The sequence below is a fragment of the Felis catus genome, chromosome A2 (genome assembly GCF_018350175.1).
Source record: "Felis catus isolate Fca126 chromosome A2, F.catus_Fca126_mat1.0, whole genome shotgun sequence".
Lineage (NCBI taxonomy): Eukaryota > Metazoa > Chordata > Mammalia > Carnivora > Felidae > Felis > Felis catus.
In genome coordinates this window covers 54,498,624-54,518,378 of record NC_058369.1, presented here as the reverse complement: position 1 = coordinate 54,518,378, position 19,755 = coordinate 54,498,624, and the positions used below count along the sequence as shown (strand labels likewise).

At 43.6% G+C, this 19,755-nt stretch overlaps 1 protein-coding gene and 1 long non-coding RNA gene across 5 annotated transcripts in view; one reads left to right on the top strand and one right to left on the bottom strand.

Moving 5' to 3' along the window:
- RBSN (rabenosyn, RAB effector) overlaps positions 1-17,292 on the bottom strand; it is a 26,769-nt gene extending 9,477 nt beyond the window's left edge. Inside the window, exons 1-8 of one of the 4 annotated variants that reach the window (XM_011280221.4) lie at positions 17,168-17,292; positions 14,694-14,999; positions 10,347-10,487; positions 7,656-7,756; positions 6,439-6,484; positions 6,165-6,326; positions 3,852-4,093; positions 1,698-1,768 (exon numbers count right to left, since the gene is read on the bottom strand). In XM_011280221.4, the coding sequence (XP_011278523.1) occupies positions 1,698-1,768; positions 3,852-4,093; positions 6,165-6,326; positions 6,439-6,484; positions 7,656-7,756; positions 10,347-10,487; positions 14,694-14,841 (911 nt within the window). In that variant the 5' untranslated portion in view covers positions 14,842-14,999; positions 17,168-17,292. Of the gene's footprint in view, positions 1-1,697; positions 1,769-3,851; positions 4,094-6,164; positions 6,327-6,438; positions 6,485-7,655; positions 7,757-10,346; positions 10,488-14,693; positions 15,000-17,009 lie in introns of those variants that run through there. The other 3 variants (XM_011280220.4, XM_003982517.6, XM_045051993.1) reach the window with 3 other exon arrangements.
- On the top strand, positions 17,287-19,755 carry LOC109497317. Its single transcript, XR_002153427.3, has 2 exons — positions 17,287-17,687; positions 19,357-19,755. It is a non-coding gene; the product is annotated as an uncharacterized LOC109497317 (long non-coding RNA).

Below are 19,755 nucleotides of genomic sequence, written 5' to 3'. Positions count from 1 at the left end.
CTGACGTCATGAAGGAAAAGCCAAGCTTTGCTTGTGGGGACACTATAACATATTGCCACAGTAAGTGGGTAAATAAAAACAAAGGCAGATAATTCTCAAATCGAAAGCACTGGATGCCATAATTTTCTTCCCTGCAGATTGGGGAAAGACTGTGGGGATCCGATTCTAATGGTAGCACTTCAAACTCCAGCTCACATATCACTAACCTACAGAAGAGGCAATGCTCCTAAGAAAATGTCAGCATATTTCTTCTGTAAAGGGCCAGATAATAAACATTTTTAGCTTTGCCAGATAGTCTCTGTCACAACTGTTCAACTCTGCTGCTGTAGTTTGTAGTTATAATCAAACAAATGGGCATGGCTACGTGGCAATAAAATTTTACTTATAAAAACAAGTGGCAATAACAAGCGTTGGCAAGAATATGGAGAAACTGAAACCTCATACACTGCTGGTAGAAATATAAAGTGGCGCAATCATTTTAAGAAAACAGTCTGGCAGTTCCTCAAAAAGTTTAAAACCTAGAGTTACCATATGACCCAGCAACCCCACACCTACGTATATACCCAAAAGAAATAAAATTATATGTCCACAAAAAGACTTATACTTCTACATGAATATTCACTGAAGCATTACTCATCACAGCCAGAAGTGGAAAAACCCAAATGCTCATCAACGGACTAATGGATAAACAAAATGCGGTCTATCCATACAAACGCATTCACACAAAAGGGATGGAACACTAACATGTGCTACCACAGGAGAGAACCTTGCAAACATTACACTATGTGAAAGAAGCCAGACATGAAAGATCATATATATTTATGATTCTGTTTATATGAAATGTCCAAAATAGGCAAATCCATAGACAGAAAGCAGACTAGTGCCTGCCAGGGAGAGGAGAAATGAGCAGTGACTACTAATGGGTATGGGGTTTCTTGGACTGATGAAAATGATTTAGAATTAAGACAGTGATGATGGTTGTACAACTTGGTAAATATATTAAAGACCACTGAATTGTACACATTAAAAGGGTGAATTTTTTGGTGTCTGAATTATATCTTAATTTAAAAAAAAAGAAAGAGATGACAGGTTGGATTTGGCCCATTAGCTAAAATGTGCCAATCCCTGCTCTAAAGGAAATGCTTGCTCTAAGTCCTGACACCTCAATGCCACCCTGAAGTAGCATCTAGCTAGGCAGGTGCATGAGGAATACTGTCCTTGCTCACCTCCAGATGCCATACTCGGCAGTGGGGCCTATGAACCTGCTCAGTCAGAATGACTGGGGTCACGGGGTGCCTGGGTGGCTCAGTTGGTTGAGTGTCCGACTTCAGCTCAGGTCATGATCTCACAGCTTGTGAGTTCGAGCCCCGCGTCAGGCTCTGTGCTGACAGCTCAGAGCCTGGAGCCTGCTTCGGATTCTGTGTCTCCCTCTCTCTCTGCCCCCAACCCACTCGCATTCTGTCTCTGTCTCTGTCAAAAATAAATAAACATTAAAAAAAAAAATTAAAAAGAAAAATGACTGGAGTCACTTGAACATGGCTACATGGGACTATACAGATATGACAAAGATTTTCCACAGTTGCTCACAGAAGAAAAGCACAGCCAGAGTTAAGATTTTCACTTTCAGCTACTGAGGGACTGCCCTAAAGGCAAGAAAACAGTCATCACTGAATTAGAAAAACAGAGGAATAGCTTACTTTAATGATGCTGCCATCCTGATGTATTCAGGAGCTTTTTGGTCAACTTTCTCCATGCAAAGTCGTAATTTCTAAGAACAAAAAAGAAGTGAGTGGTGCTTTCGAGGTACAGAAAAGTTACACTGTTATCAATAGAGAGGCATTTAAAATCTATAGTTTTCAGGGCACCTGGCTGGCTCAGTCAGTAAGAGTAAGAGCATGCAACTCCTATTCTCAGGGTTGTGAGTTCAAGCCCCATACTGGCTATGGCCCCTACTTAAAAAAAATTTTTTTAATTAAAAAAAAATAATACGTACAGTTTTCTAATATAGAAATATGCAGAGAGTGCTTTTTGTTTGTTTTTACTGTTATCAATTTCCTGATTTACAGACCTCCTTTAGAAGCAGTAAATCTTGCAGGAAGGAAAGTGACAACAAAACTTTTTACCGGATGTTTTTGCAGGGAGCAAGGCCTTCCAGGACACAAGCCAATGAGTTTACCAAGGCAGACGAAAGGAACTGGTTGCTACATTCTTCCTCTGCCAGGTGATGAAAGATACCAGCAAAAGGCATTGCCAGGGCTCACTTCAAAGATGAAGGAAGGAAAAGCACAGCGGCTATTTACAAAAATGAGTTATCAGGTCACGAACTCCATACACAGAATGGATAATGGCTACATCTGCAGCTCAGCACAGGGTTTCATTAACACCATTTCTAGTAGAAGTCTAAGTATTTTCATGGTGACTCCAGAAACACAGCCATTATGACCTGCAGAACTGCTAACAGTGACCATTCAGTGATCATCAGACAATATACAGACAGTCCCCGACTTACAACGGTTATTGGACTTTATGATTTCTCAACTCTACAATGGTTGAGGCATTGATAGGCATTCAGCAGAAACTGTACTTGGGACTTTGAATTTAGATCACTTCCCGGGCTAGTGGCATGCAGTCTGACGCTCCCTCCGCGAAGCTGGGCAGCAGGCAGCAGCTACAGGTCAGCCATGCGATCACGCGGGTCAACACCCAATACCCTTACAAGCATTCTGTTATTCACTTCCAGGTACAGTATTCAACAGTTATAGGACACACTCAACATTTCATTATCAGATAGGTCTCTGTTAGAGGATTTTGCCCAACCGGAGGCTAATATAAGTGTTCCCAGCACGGTTAAGGCCAGGCCAAACTATGATGTTCAGTAGGTGAGATGTATTAAATGCATTTTTGACTTAGGATATTTTCAACTTTGGTTGGGTTCATCAGGATGTAATCCCACTGTAAGTCGAGAAGACCTATACACTCTTCCTCTGCTCAGGGTTGTGCATGAGCTGCTTCTGCTGCCCAGGCTGATCTCCTCCCCATCTCCTATCACCTCCCTGCGAAACCTTCACTTGGCAATTTCTCCTTGGCCTGCAGGTCCCCCTGACCACTGGGAGGCTGAGGCAGTCTCACCCCCAGGCTGACACTAAATCCCATTTTTCATTACACTACGTTCCTCTCAAAGTGAGCATCTACCAATGGTGTTTTGGGACTGCTGGTGGTAACGACAGCTGAGGCAACTGAATGGACTTAATAGGGGAAGCTCTATCTCGCAGTTCATGGGTTTGAGCCCCACATTGGGCTCTGTGCTGACAGCTCAGAGCCTGAAGCCTGCTTCGGATTCTGTGTCTCTCCCTCTCTTTGTCCCTCTCCCACTCACACTCTGTCTCTCTCTCAAAAATAAACATAAAAAAATTTTTTTTAAAGGGGAAGCTCTATGCTCATGGGCAGTCACTCAAACTCATAAAGCCTGAAGCTTCCAAGTGAGTTTCCCAGGACTCCTCTGGCCCACTGTTTACCACCTGCTCCAGCTTCTGCCCTCACCCCCAAATCCTGCCCACACCCCACGACAACCATCCTTCTTCCTTTTGCCCCTGGGCCACCAAAGTCTCCAACTTCCTGCTTTCAAGTAGGCAAGGAAGGGAGAGGGAACGAGGTTGTTGCAACACACCCCCAATGACTCTGTGAATTACCCAGGGCCCTAGCTAGGAAATCACACTATAGCCCTTTGGCAGAGACTAAAAGTGATTCAGAGAAACAACTTCCCAAAGCATCTCCAAAATGTGCAGGCATGTACATAATTAACAGCCAAATCTGCATCTTGCATCAGACCAGGACCGCACACAGTGAGTCACCTCATACAGCTTTACAATGTCGGGGGTGTGCTCCTTCTCATCAATCTGCTGCTCTCTCTTCAGTAGCGTGTCCTTGCAGTGTGTACAGCAGCGGATCCGGTCGTCATCCTTTTCATCCAGGACAGAGCTTACACTGCTCACGCTGCTGATACTGCCCCGGCGGGAGCCATGGACACTGTTGGGTGACTGGCTGGGGCTGGTGTGGGTGCTCAGGGAATCCTTGCTGGCACTGGTAAGCTTATCTGTAAAGCACAACACAGGACAGGCAGCAGTGAGCCCGCAGACTCCAATCACCCTAGTGCTCACAACAGAGGGGAGTGCCACAGGTGCTGATACAGGCTGTGTCTATTGGCAAGAAGCACCAGACCTCTGCCGTCCTGGGGTCAGGCTCTGCGGTGGCAGAGACTCTCACTGCCAGCCAGGAAAGAGCCACACAGTCTAGGAAGGTCTCTTTGAGGCTCTGAGGCCCATTCCTAACCTGACCCTAACTGCCCTCCTCCATTTGCTCTGCCTCCAACCAATCCAATCCCTAGACTGTCCTGAGAGACTTCCCCGCCTCCAAACATCTGACTCCTACCCTTTCCAAAGCTCAGCTCGAATGGCACATCCTTCAGGAAGCCCTATATTCCTTGAGAAAAAAAAAAAAAAAAAAAAATCTGCCCTTCCTATCAGTTGCTACCATATCATCCCTCTTAGAGCACTCCCCACTTCTGTCCCAGTATGACAGTGCTATGTATACCCAGGGCTGTTCTATGAATCTGTGACTCTACAATGGTAGGAAATGCCCTTTCATACTTGTAACCCGATATATACAACAGCGCTACCCCATAGCAGCTGCCCAGTAAATGTTGATTAACTAGCTCAAGACAAGAAAGGTGAATAGTGTCCCAAAAACATAGCTTATGAAGTCTCAGGTGAGACACAAAGTCAGTCTCAGGGAGAAAGGGAAGGTATCAAGGTAATGTGTGCCTGCTGACTTGAGAACTGGACAGAGGAAACATCTGCTTCTGCCCCATGTTGCCCAGATGCTCTGTAGCCAACAGCACATGCAGAGTTAGCAGAACTCTCCAGGGTTGCAAAACCACACTAAATGTCCCAGAACTGGCCCAAAGCCCGGGAGATCATCTTTAACAACTTTTAACTAGCTGAGACTCAGAGTTCTGATCCTCTGGTTCAAGCAAACCTTGTAGCCACCGTCCCCATAATTCTCAAATGTGTCTTCTACACTCCCTCAACTATTCTACTTGCTCATCTACTAACCTTCCCCAGGGCCTTTCCACAGCTTTGCTCCTGCTCTTCACTCTACCCAGGTTCCCTCCTGCTCTCTTTGCAATCCTGATTATCTTAAAGGCTCTTCTCGAACATCACCTCCCAAACCTGAACATCCATGCTCTTGATCTCCCCAGCACTCAGTGTCTCTCATATTATGACGTTACAGTCTGTTCTATATGACAGTGAACGCTTTGTGACTTTAACCTCAAAGGGAAGGACAGCCTGGTACTCATATTTAAGACCTTCTCTTACAAGCTCCACTTCTAAGCAGGGCTGACCACAATTGGGTCAGCTCTCTTGAGTGTCTGACACAATGTCTCTCATAGTACTTATCTCTTTATAAAGCAATTATTTGTTTGTAAGTCTGTATCCTCTGCTAGATGCTAGACCCTTTGGGAGAATGGATGATGTCTTAAAGACCAGAGGTAGGCAAACATGACCTGCAAACCAAGACCAGCCTGCTTTTGTATGGCCCTTGAGCTAAGTATGGTTTTTAAAAGGTTGTTTAAAAAAAGACAAAGAGGGGCACCTGGGTGGCTCAGTCGGTTAAGCCTCCAACTTCGGCTCAGGTCATGATCTCACAGTTTGTGAGTTCCAACCCCACATCGGGCTCTGCGCTGGCAGCTCAGAGCCTGGAGCCTGCTTCAGATTCTGTGTCTCCCTCTCTCTCTGCTCCTCCCCCACTCATGCTCTCTCTCTCTCTCTCTCTCTCCTTCAAAAATAAATAAAAACATTAAAAATTTTTAAAAAAAGAAAAAGAAATGTCACAGAGACCGCTTGTAGCACACAAAGCTTAAAACATTTACCATCTGATTTTTTACAGAAAAAGTCTGCCAGCCCTTGTTATCCACCATTGTATCCCTGGGCCCTGGCAGTGCCTAGCCTATAGCAGGCTTCATGGAATCAGTAAGTGAATGGATGAAGATCCCATAGAACATTAACTCAGACAAAAATGTTCAAAAAATCACTAAGTGGTGATGAGCAAACAAGGTAGTCACAAGAGGAGATCAGGGTCCAGGGCACCGCCTCCACGTTACTTACTTGCAAAAGGGAGACTGATGAGTTCCATACACTTCTTGCACATAATAGACCCACAGAGCCGGCAGTGGTGGCGGCGGTTACGGATGCTGAACTTATTCCCACAGTCTGGACAGAAAGGAACATCCTGGTCGTTGACCCAAGGCACCACTGACTTTTCTATTGCTTTGGGAAGAACAAAACAAAAATCAAACAGAAAAACAAGCCATTTTTAAAAAAGAGGTGTGATCAGGAAGAAAGATAAACAGAATGAATGTGAGCAAAATTCTGGAGTTACCTCGTATCTTAGCAGACTCAGTATTCGTTCTGTCAAATGCAGTGAGCTGACAAAGAGAAAACAGTGCAAATAGAGTTAAACAGGTGATGTACACACTTTCCACAGGCAAAAGGCATCAAGCAGGAATTTGCACATCTTCATTTCTCAAGTCTCATTTGTCATCACCAACCCCACAAAGCCACAAAAGCAATTTTGCATGAGACAGAGTATTAGCTTTGCATCTGGAAGGCAGCTCCCTTTCCGTGACCTGATTCCAATCTCTTTATTGTCAGCTCCCCATTTAAGCAATAAGCAGGGGTAGGCCAAGATGTGGTGGGTGTGGCTATTGAAAGCAATGGAGAATTCCTGATTCTCCACGGTCCTCCTGGACAATGAAACTGGCCACATATTTCTGTCCTACAGAGTACACATCAAGAACTATACCTGCAGGTGCTACCATGCCCACGACACAATCCAGGTCATACACAGCAAGCATTTCTAGGGTCAGAGTAGAACAGAATGACTGTGGTATTAGGGTGTCTCGATGGCTCAGTTGGTTAAGTGTCTGACTCTTGATCTTGGCTCAGGACATGATCTCACAGTTCCTAAGTTCGAGCCCCACATCGGGGCTCCATGCTGAAAGTGTTGAGCCTGCTTGGGATTCTCTCTCTCTCCCAATCTCTCTGCTCCTCCCTGATCACGCACTCTCTTTCTCTCTCAAAATAAATAGATAAACATTAAAAAAAAAAAAAAATGACTGTGGTATTGAAGATGCACTCTGGTACTACAGGACAAGAAGGCTCAGTTAAGAAGTTCCCACACTAACACTGGCCCTGGCTGAGTAGTCCTCACAAACGTTGTCACCAGTTTCTCAGTTTGCTATCAAGTATCACACACCATGCCCCATTGCGTGTTTGTACTTGGGACACCCAAAAGAGGAAATAATTTGAAGGCAGAAAGGTTTTCCAGCAGCCAAGTAGGCTTCAGAGAAAGGAAAAGGAAAGCCTGGCTATGTGGCAAGTCTGTCAACCGGAGCCGTCTCCTTCAATAAAACCAGCCCAAGCTAGACCTGCCCAAGCAGGTCCTCTGCACCTCTCTAGGTGAGCTCTAGATGGGGCGTTTCTCTGCCAGCATCAGATAGATACAACATACATGGTACACACTGTAGAAATAGAATTCTTTTCTCCCAGAAAAGTTACACTTGCAGAAAAAAAAGGGTTGAAAACAACAAAATTTACCTTCTCTAACCTGATTATTAATTTATTGACTTCAACAACATAGTGGTCAATTCTGGCAGCTCGGTGTTTTTTGAAGTCGGAAAGATGGCTTCTCACAGCACCTAGAAGGAGAGGAGATGGGGAGACAAATGACCTGTCATTCCTATGAAAGAGCCCCTCTCCCTTGCTGCTTATCCTCAATGACTTTTACACGCAAGTAGAAATTCTAGTTTAGAGTCTTACTAAAAATTCAAAGACAAACAAATGGAAACAAATTTGCTAAAATGTTAATTAACCATGGTTACCTTGGAGGCCACAGAGTACAATACCAGAGACCTCGGAGGACAGTGGATAAGCGCCTGAACCGGAGCCAGCCTGTGCTCAAGTTTCAATTCTGCCACACATTGTGCGACCTTAGACAAGTTCCTTAACATCTCTGTAACTTGGGAGCATTCATCTATAAAATGGGGATAAGAATAGTACTCGCTCCACAGAGTTATTAGGAGGATTAAAAAGTTAAAATTTATAAAGCCCTTAGAGCGCTGTCTGGCACATGAATTTTTGTTCAGTAAAAAGGACACTAACATTATGGGCAATTTTTAAAAATCTCTCATACTTTTCTGTACTTTCCAAAGTTGGTACACTATGGTTTTTCATCAGAATAAAAACAGTCCTTCTCAAAATAGTCCCCAAAATGTAAATGCTAACAGATGCCACAGGAGGAGCCAGTTAAACTGATACCTTGCTCAGTCCAGCAGCAAAGACCCAGGATGAACATTCTCACACAAATGGAATCAAGTAGCTTGTTGTCTCAGCAGATCTGAAATATTCCCTCTTCCAAAACACCAACCCTTCCCCTTGCACCTGGCCCCACCCCCCCAGCACGCAGTCCCCCTCCTCTTCTCAACCATGGCCAGTTCATTTATACCTTGGACCCTACCTGGAGCTTCTCACATGCTACCCTCTGCATCATCTTCATTCTTTTCTCCCCTACCATACTCTCTAACATCTAGTTAAATTTAATTTCAAATTCCTAGGGATGACCTAAATATGAACTTCTAAAATCTGCCATTCTCTTGACCTTCCACAATTTTGACTTCGTCGGTTGTTGAAAACAGGCAAATTAATCAGAAAATTGCTCTGATAATTTAACACTGGTAATCATAAAACAGGCTATTGAAAAGCTAATAAGAATCCACAAATTCTCCCACATACTTTCATATTAACTCATAATTATATGTATAACTACTATTTTTTAAAAATGAAGTATAATTAACATATGCTATATTAGTTTCAGGTGTACAACACGTTGATTTGAAATTTTTAATTTTATTTTTTTATGTAAGTATAATTAACAGACAGTGTTACATTGTATACTATTATTTTTAAAGCCATTTTCTCCTGCCATGATGAAAATGTTTCCATTCTCCACTTTGGCAGCCACTAGCCACAGGTGCAGATTGGACACTTGAAAAGTGGCTAATGTATGATTGAGGAAATGACTTTTTTTTTAAGTTTATTTATTTTGAGAGCGAGAAAGAAAGAGAGGCAACGACTGAGGGAAAGGCAGAGAGAGGGAAGAGAGAATCCCAAGCAGGTTCCGCACTGTCACGGAGCCCAACTCAGAGCTCAGTTCTATAACCGTGAGATCATGACCTGAACTGAAACCGAGAGTTGGACACTTAACCAACTGAGCCACCCAGCCGTCCCTAAGGAAGTGATTTTAAATTTTACTTGATTTTAATTTATTTAAATCTAAATAGCCACATGTAGTTAGTGGCTATCCTATTGGACAGTGCAGTTCTAAGATTTTTCTCATCCAAAAAGAAGCATTCCATAGTGGCCCTATAAGAAGAAAACCGTAGATGACCCTGGATAAATGTCAGTCCCCTTCATACAGCCTATTTCCTCATCTGTAAATGGGAATGAGCATCACTACCCTTCACAGCTCACAAACCTTTTGTGAAAGGTGCTGAAGATAATAAATATGAAAGTTAATAGAGCCTCATGAGTAAATCATTATTTATCTATTGCATGGACATAAAATGTTATATTAAATTTGTTATCATTCAACAGTTAAAGGACATGTAAGATTAGCTAGTTCAACATCACGTGGCAGTTTTGGTAACAGCTCTGTTATTATTCATGGACATACAATTCACCATTTAAAGCACACAAATTCCATGGTTTTTAGTATATGCAGAGTTGTACAATCAACCATCACCGAAATAAAGTGTAGAACATTTTCATCACCTCAAAAGATGATTATTTTAAAAGTCAGTAGATGGTATGATAATTATGTGTTTCGAAAATTAAGTTGCACAAATCAGTGAGTGCCTCTTGCTAGACAGGTAATCTACTACGTGAGAGGAGACAGCCAAGTCAATGCCGGAGCTGACGTCAAACACCTGGATTCCTATCTCATTTCTGTAGCTGCTTAGCTGTTTGACTCTGGGAAGGTCCCCACCAAGTGCAGTGGGGATTAAATGAGTCCACGTGTAAAGCATTTAATGCAGTGCCTAACACAAAGCAGGTGCTGGGCTCATTCTTGTCCATTTTCGCCCCCCACTGGGACATAAGGATCGTGAGAAGTTTAGACCATTCTGGTTTACTGATGCCTCTCGTTTACTGATGCCTCCTCAACTCTTAAAACATCACCTAGGACATAAAGATGCTCAAACATTTGCTGAATGAAGGAACAGAATTTCTTACCAAGTTCCTGGGGTTCCCACATGTAAGGGTCAACCCCTCCATAGCTGAAAGACTCATAGCCCTGTGTCCCCGATTCTGCTCGGTCATCTCCTTCTCGTTTCAACAGCCTGTTCTTGGCTTTCTTAGCCTTCTGGACAAGACCTGGAAAAATCAAACAAACACCATAAATGAGTCCACAAAGAACATCTAGCACAAAGTCAAGGGAAATCTCAAACACAAAAAGTGATGAAATGACTTTACTTCATTTGAAAATTTTTGGATCCCAAATAAACTGCAATGATAAACCCCCAGAGGCATCCATTCACTAGTCAGTATTAGCAGTAAGTTGGTTTATGTAGCCAATATGTAGCTATATTACTAGTTGTTGCCAAATTTAAGAGCCCAATTAAATAAAAGTATTAAAGTCAAATTCGATGAGGGGACCAAGGCAATGGAAATTTTTTTTTCTAGATCTTAATTGGGGAGGTGGTTACATGGGTATATACATTTTTCAAATCTTACTGCACTGCACACTTAAAAACTTATTTGTAAAGTATATTTCAATTAAAACAAAGTTTTTAAAGTTAAATTCTACAGTATTAATTTATTTACTCTATGGACTCATGAAGAAACACTTCTTATTTACTTCCAGGATGGAAGTAAACCAACACCTGGGCTGGTGCTCCCCATAATGCTTATCTGTACATAGAGTTCTTCTTCCCCCACTCACTTAATGAATGCATGTGTGCTGACACTGACAAAAAGCTTCAAGAAACAGATATAACACCTACAACATAAGCAAAGGGAACCAGACTTGGTAACAAGAGAAAATGAATGTTTCCTGGATTGATTCCTTGCATGTACCAGGCACAAAGTGCTTTCAAATACATTAGGCCAATTCATGCTCACAACATTATGAGGCAGGTGGTATCCCTACTTATAAATGAGGACGTGACATCAAAGAGGGGGAAACTTGCTGCACCCAAGATCACAGAGCTTATAAGGCAGCAGTGCTGGAAGTGGAAACCCCATCTGTTTGAAATGAGAACCCCAGCTCTCCCCAGTCAGCACAACTCAAAAACTATGCCTCCACAGAACAGGGGTTCTGCCCCCTGTGCTAAGAGGACCTGCTGTTGAAGGAGAACAGTCAACTGGTGGGAAAAAAGAATTCTTGATCCTAAGTTGCTCTCATTAATGTTCTTAAGTCTTGGATGACTATCCCTTACTGCCACTAGAATCTAGTAGAAAATACCAGGTTTAACACAAAATGTAATTTCTTTTACATTTAATAGATCACTACTTCATGGAATTCCCTGACTTCTGAACTGCTGTTACCTGAACAACATTAAAAACTACCAAAGCTTGGGCGCCTGGGTGGCTCAGTCGGTTAGGCGGCCGACTTTGGCTCAGGTCATGATCTCTCGGTCCGTGAGTTCAAGCCTCGTGTTGGGCTCTGTGCTGACAGCTCAGAGCCCGGAGCCTGTTTCAGAATCTGTGTCTCCCTCTCTCTGACCCTCCCCCGTTCATGCTCTGTCTCTCCCTGTCTCAAAAATAAATAAATGTTAAAAAAAAAAAAAAAACTACCAAAGCTTTTCAAAACTCTAGGGAAATGCAGATATGGAGGGGCTGGCAGGCAGAGGGAGAAAGTGTTAAGCTTATATATATATGTCTTTGTTAGGCAGTCAAGCTAATAAGCAAATTCCCTGATTATCGGTCACTCTGAGATGGCTTTCTCCACCTGGAAAAATAAGGTCCACCAGATGATATTCTTAACAATAGGGGAGAGAAAACAGAAAACGGTAAACAAAGGGTTAGCAGACAGGAAATTGGAGTTAGCAGACACAAATTCACTTCTGCAAACAAAACTAAGCTGTGTCCAGTTAAACAGGCAAGTCCATGTAATTTAACCACTTTAGGATAGAAGAGGATAGAAGAACGCACTGGCCACCTTCCCAGGTATAGCCCTTCAAGAGGAGGCCAATTAAGAACAATCCCATATATCTTTAAAAGCACAAAGCAGGGGCACCTGGGTGGCGCAGTCGGTTAAGCGTCCGACTTCAGCCAGGTCACGATCTCGCGGTCTGTGAGTTCGAGCCCCGCATCAGGCTCTGGGCTGATGGCTCAGAGCCTGGAGCCTGCTTCCGATTCTGTGTCTCCCTCTCTCTCTGCCCCTCCCCCGTTCATGCGCGTGCACTCGCGCTCTCTCTCTTTCTGTCCCAAAAATAAATAAAAGTTGAAAAAAAAATTTTTTTTTAAAGCACAAAGCAGAGGAAAAAAAACTACTAAAAAAAAAAACACAAAGCAAAAGCCACAGGTAATTTTCAATTACCTTTTCTTATACTTACTGTACATGTGCTAAACTGAAGCTGAAGCAGGGCTGGGGCCCAAACTCACTGACCACTTAATGACAAGTTTATATTTTCTTTCTTAAACCACCTCCAACACCTGGTATCAAGGTTTGCTCTTTTGGCTTTAATATTTCACTTGACAAAACCAGCAATGTCATAAAATGTCTAAGAACCAAAAGACCAAATGCTTTTCAAAGGACTTCTCAAAAATCTTTGATGTCAACCTTTAAAACTTTACTTTCCTGGTTCCAAAACACAGAAAACTCCCACAGAAGCAAGATATCCTTCCTGACTGAAGAAATGCTTATTAGTACTAAAGAAATGCTTAACTCAATTTCTTAGCTCTTCTGAGGTAGAGATAGGGGGAAAACAAAGAAAAACACAAGAGAATTCTTTCAAGTTTCTTTCACAACTCATAAAATCTCTATTACTCTTTAAGTGGATTCTCACACCTATTATTCCCTACATAACCTTAAATGTTTTTCCTCTAATAAATGGGTTACCACAGGAAAATGAAGACATTGTCTAACTTCTGAACCCACCAGCATCAGTCTTAGTGACATCACGGTATATGACAGCTGACACTCAGACTGGATGCTCATTAAAGGTCACAGAGGTGCTCCAGCTGTCCAAGGAAACTTAGATGAGCAGTTTTTGTTTGCATTCTAGCTGCAGGGCAAGCTGTGATTGGAACACAGGGTCTGGTATCATCAGTGATGCCAAATGGAAAGAGCAGCACTAGACTCAGAGGTGACAGAAGACCTGGGGTCAAAGTCTACCTCTATAAATTCCTGTGTGACCTTGGATAAGTTGCTCAACATCTCTGAGCCTCACTTTTTCTCTGTAGAATGAAACCAACCACCATCTTGCAGAGTTGCTGGAAGAATCAAATGAAATAACGATGTTTATAAAGGAACTCTGAAAATGACAAAATACAAAACTTTTTTTTTTTTTTTTTTTTTTTTTGCTAACAGTTATGGCTCTGCTCCAGCCTCTACAGACACCTCATTTATCACAGCCCTCAGGATTATGAAAATGTTTGACTTTGTCATGTGGTTAGAAAGAGGTAATAAATGATAATGCTTTCAACAATTTTTTCTGAAAAGTGAGACATGGAGAGGGACTATTTCATTACAGGGTGCATGTGACTTGCATATGTGGAGGCCAAAGTCCATTTAGAAATATATGATCATCCCCTTCTCTCCCACCCAACACAGAATTGTGAATACACATCCAGGCCTTTGTAATCTCACTGCCTTCAGAAATGCTGCCAGCTAGGAGAAGCAGATTAGCTGAATCACTAGGAAAGTGAGTTCCAGAATACTGGCATCATATTTAGGAGTTAGAATCTGAATTCCAGAAATGAACACTATGTATGGTTAAAATTGCTTTGAAAAAACCCTTTCTGTGACTCTCTACAACCTGAGGCCTGAGAAGCTCAAAAACCAAGTTTAACTTTTTAGGTTGTTTCTCCTTGCTTTTCAACTCTGACCTTCCTTTTCCTGGGCTGCAGAGGACAAGGTATAGTTGAAGAAGGAAGGATGGCAGGAAGGCTTGAATTTGTAACAGGGTAATGGATATACAATGGGCCTCCACTTTCAGAGCTAAGGAAAGAAATTCCACTCCATATTCCTCACAGGATGGCAATTAGATAATTCAAACAGTCTAGCGAGACAGCAGAGAGCACAGTGATTACATTTATTAGGTTCAAAGCCACGCCCTGCCTCACGGTGTGACTTCAGGCAAGTTACCTAATTTCTCTGTGACTAGTACCCTCAACAGTAAAATGGGGTCTCGCAGTCCGATAGGTATCATGAGGATTAAATGAGGTGAATTCATGGGGAAGACTCTGAACAATGCCTGGCACATGGTAAGCATTAGATATATGTTCACTACTATTATTATTAATTTACTATTGTTTATCACCTTCTGGTGGGATCATGGAAGCTAATGAAAACCATCCCATGAGTTAAAGCTCCCAAGGACAGAACAGGATAGGCAAAAAACTCACGCCTCTTACTTTTAATTTGCCCTTTGACATCACGGTCTTCCCCAGAGTGCTCTTCCTCATAATGTGACTGAAGCTGACAGAAGGACTGCAGGTCCTTCAGGCACAAAGGGCAAAGGAAGCCCTCCCTGACTTCCCCAGGGTCATCCAGAGAAGCCATAGCAGTGTCCCTCTCAACCCCTCATGCCAAGAGTCAGCTTGATTCCTCCACAAGGGACCAGTGCTCTCACAGCATTAGCTTAACCAAGCGGCACACAGGTGACGGGAAAGTGGTATCATGGCTCCGGATGAGGTTTCCTCTCTGGAGTAGGAGAAGCTCTGAAACAGGAAAGAAGGGACAGAAAAGAGGCAAATTAGCAGCAACTGAAAATTTTCTTTGCTCTTTTCAACACTCAACAAGATTATTTAATGTGTGCTCACTGCAAGTTTCAGAACACAAACTGCCTTCTCAAACCCTTACACTGAAATACAAAACCTTCAAAGATTTGAGAACATCACTGGACAATGGCAACTCGCTGAAGTAGAAAGCACAGATTCCTGAAGATAAGAAAATTCAACTTCAAAAGCAAACACAAAACCCAGGCAGTTCTCTAACATGCACTTCAGTTGGTCCAACTCCATAATTTGTATGCCGCTTCAGCCACTGAGGAAATGTCTGAAGTACTTACCAACACACAGAAATTTGTTTTTAAGTCTATTTATTTTGAGAAAGAGAGAGCACAACTGGGGGAAGGGCAGAGGAGAGACAGGATCCCAAGCAGGCTCTGTGCCATCAGCACAGAGCCCGACACGGCTGAAACTCACCAACAGTGAGATCATGACCTGTGCCGAGGTCAAGAGTCGGTCGCTTTACTGACTACCCCACCCAGGCGCCCCCACACACAGAAATTTTTGACTCTTTACCTTGGTCATTTACTCAACCACATATACTAAGCTCTTACACTTACATCACAAATGCAAAGAGTGGGGCGCCTGGGTGGTTCAGTCATTTAAGCGTCTGACTTCGGCTCAGGTCATGATCTCACGGTTTGTGGGTTCGAGCCCCGAACAGGGCTCTGTGGTGACAGCTCAGAGCCTGGAGCCTGCTTTGGATTCTTTGTCCTTCTCTCTCTCTGCCCCTCCCCCACTCACACTCTGTCTCTCTCTCAAAAATAAACGTTTAAAAAAATTTTTTAATAAATAAAAATGTTTCAAAATGCAAGGAGAAAAAGAGATAGTGTTTGCCCTAAAAAACAAAAGCAAAGCTAAAACCACACCAAACAAAAATCCCAACCTTAGTCTAAGGAGGAGCATTAAAAGAAACCCCATGACTATGTACACCCAGATCTCAGCCCCTCTTCCAGACGGTCACTGAAATAGCAGTTCCAGTTTCCTCCCCAGCAAGTGGTTCATCGGATGCGGGGACTCTAAAAGCTCCTTTCCTTCCCAGGCACTCACCCTAACAACCACAAATCAAACACACACACCCTTCACATCTCAACCCAACCTTGCTTCCTCAAGGAAATGCCTCTCACTTGAGGCATTCTCCCGTGGGACAGCACTCGTATCAACTTACAATCACGAGTACATAAAATAACTAAGTACAGAAGGCTCTAAGCTCTGTAAGGGCAGAGACTATGCGCTTTTCCCACCACCTTACCCCAGGGTCTAGCACATTCCCTGGCACCTACCACGAAGAAACGCACGAAAGCTTCATTTGTGAATGAATGAATGCCTCACCGAACTCTAAAATCGCATCACCAAACACACACCACAACCAAATAAATCTACAAACCACGAAGCCAGACCCCACAACCGTAACATGTGCAAGCCCCTCTCAACCCACACCACGTAAAAAACAAAAACTATACCTACATATCCTGAAATTATACGCCCAGCATGAATGCTACACGGCTACATGCCGCAGAGACTACACATCCCACAGTCGCACTCATCACGGCCTCGACCGCGCACAACAACACCCTCCACACAATTCAACACGATTATGCACAGGTCGCATAACCACACACGACATGAAAGACTCGACCCCACAGAGCGGACATGACAACTTGACACGGCGCACAGACGCCACACCAAACGCTACAAACGACTCTACACAAACTCAGAACCCAAACGCCTCAACCTCACACAACCAGGGAACCAAACGCAAGCGATCGGGAGACCACCGCTCACGCACCCTCAGCCGTATAACCAAACACAACTGTGCACGCCCCCACGTAACCACACAGTCACACAGAGCCCAGTCGTCGCAAGCACAATGCAGGCGAAACTCACGGCCCGAAAGCCACATCTCCCACCAAGCACGTCACACCCACCACAACCGCATACCTCCCACGCCCGCACGGCCCGCCCGTCTCTGTTCCTGAGGTGAGCCGAGCTTCCGCCACTCAGACCCTTCCCGGCCCTCTGTACCCGGCCGCGCTCCCCCTGGCACGGAGGCCCGTCGGCTCCTCCCGCCGGGGTTCTGGGCCTCTGCGGTCCCTCACCCAGCCGCGGCCGCCATCTCCATCGGTTGCTCGGCGCTCGGCAGGCGCGCCTGCGCGGCACCGAAACCGGAAGGCAGCCTGACAGACGCCTGTCGAGCGCCGAATCTCTGAGGGCGAGAAGGGCGGAGGTGGGCTTCAACAGCGCCAAGCTTGTGCACTGGCTTCTGCGCAGGCGCTGTAAGAACCAACAGGGGAGGACTGGTAATTTTGCAAGGTTTTGCTGTCCCAGGCACTTAACGTGCGAAGCGTTAAAGCCAGCCGGTGGTTCTCCACCAGTTGTAGAGGTGGAAAAACAAAGCCCGTGATTCTTTAGCTCTTAGCCAACGTGTGCGATGAGTGAAGAAGTGGCGGTGGGCGGTGGGGTGCTTAACACTTTCTACCCAACTCCCAACTGCGGCTCTGAATTAATCTGAGTCAATTAAAGTTCCTGAGAGCTAGAGAGAGAAGGAATGTTCAGGAGACCTGGAGAATGCGGAAAGAGCCAGAATAGAACCACGTGAGAGTGGGGATTTGGAATGAGGTGGAGTATCTATCTGGAGGGCATACAGCATAGTCAAATCTGTGGGAAACCTGTGGTGTTTTCAAATGCAAATGAAACCTTGATGAATATCACCTGACACATGTTAGAATAGCTATTATCCTAAAGATAATAACAAGTGTTGATGAGGTTATGGAGAGAAGTGAACACTTGTGCACTGTGGGTAGGAAATTGATGCAGCCACAATGGAAAACAGTATGGAGGGTCCTTGACAAATTAAAAACACAACTACCCTGCCATCCAGCAATTCCACTTCTGGGTGTTTAGCCAAAGAAAGTGAAAACACCAACTTGAAAAGATATATGCACCACCATCACCATTCCCACTACGTTCTTTGCAGCATTATTTCCAATAGCCAAGATACGGAAACAATTTAAGTGTCAACTGATGGATACATAAAGGATATATAGAATATCATTCGGCCATGGAAAAAAAAAAGGAATAAAAGCTTGCCATTTGCACGTCTAGACCTTGAAGGCATTATGCTAAGTGAAATAAGTCAGAAAAAGACAAATACCATATGATCTTACTTATATATGGAATCTAAAAAAAAAAAAAAATCAAGCTGATAGATACAGAGAACAGATTGGTGGTTGCCAGAGGTTTGGGTGGGTGGGTGGGGATGGTGGTGTAACGGGTGAAGAAAGTCAAAAGGTACGAACCACCAGTTATAAAATAAATGATGGGGATGTGATATACAGCATGGTGACTATAGCTAATAATTTTGTATTGTGTACTTGAAAGTCGCTAAAACAGGTAGATCTTAAAAGTTCTCATCACAAGAAAATTGTTTTGTAACTATATATGGTAACGTTTGTGCCACTTATTGTGATGATCATTTTACATAATATACAAAGTCAAATCATTTTGTTGTATGTGAAATGTACATAATAGTATATAATATATATATATAGTGACATCTATATGTCAATTATACCTGAATTTAAAAAAAAACAAAAGGATGATCACTCAGCACCTACTCTGTGCCCTGCATTATACTAGGTAATACAGGGTATATAGAGACAGAACTTCATCCCAGTCCTGGGAAGCTGTTTGCTTTGTGTCCTGCACAAGGGCTGGCCTTCAGCAATGTCCTGGGCTCCAGAAGAAGAGCTGCAAAGCATTATGGGAAGATCCTGGGCTTTGGGGTCAGAAGGCGGCTTCAGTTCATGTTCCAGGAGTGGTACTTGACTCCTTTGCCTCCTGGTATCACCATCTATAAAATGGAATGAAAATAATAGTTTCCACTTTATAGAGTTATGAATATTGAGTGAGATGATGTATATGTGGGAGTGAGTGTGTGTGTGTGTGTGTATATGTGTGTGTGTGGAAGTCTTTAACACCTGGCTTTGGACAGGAGCACTGCTTCTGTGATTAGCACTGGGCCTCCAGCACCTTCCATTTTAAGGACACAGGGCTCCCAGCACAGAGATCACTGAGTGAAAGGCAATGGCCAGTGAAAGGGCAGTGAGCTAGCCATGCAGAGGCCTAGGTTCTAACCCTGGCCACACTTTACTTTGTGATTTTGAATAGTTCCCTTCCCTCTCTTGGCCTCAGGTTTCTCATCTGTACAGATAAAATGAGTTCCAAAGACTTGCAAGCTCTTCTACTTGTTTCAACCTGATGACCAATTTTTTTTTTAACTTTACAGGGTTAGCAGGAATGGACAGTGACTTCCCTTTGCACATTGACACAGACGAGAAAGAGACCTTGCTAACCTCTCAGAAGTAAAACAAGAGACCAAGCTTTGCCTCTCTGTTGCCGGCCTCTGCCTTGGATCCTGGTAGCCAGGACTTGGGAAATGAAAACACCATATTAAGTGTCTGGGACCATATAAATCCCAGAACAGGACACTCTTGTGGGCAAGACTATATTTGGAGTCAGGCGATGGATCTTTTGTTAAACCATTATGATTTTGCCTGTCATTCTACCATGTACAAAAGCCAGGTGTCACATTCACCATTTTATTTGCTAAAAAAACACAGTGGCAATGTGACCTTCAGGTTGTGAATTAATTCTGGAAATCATGATGGATGGGCCACTGCTGTTC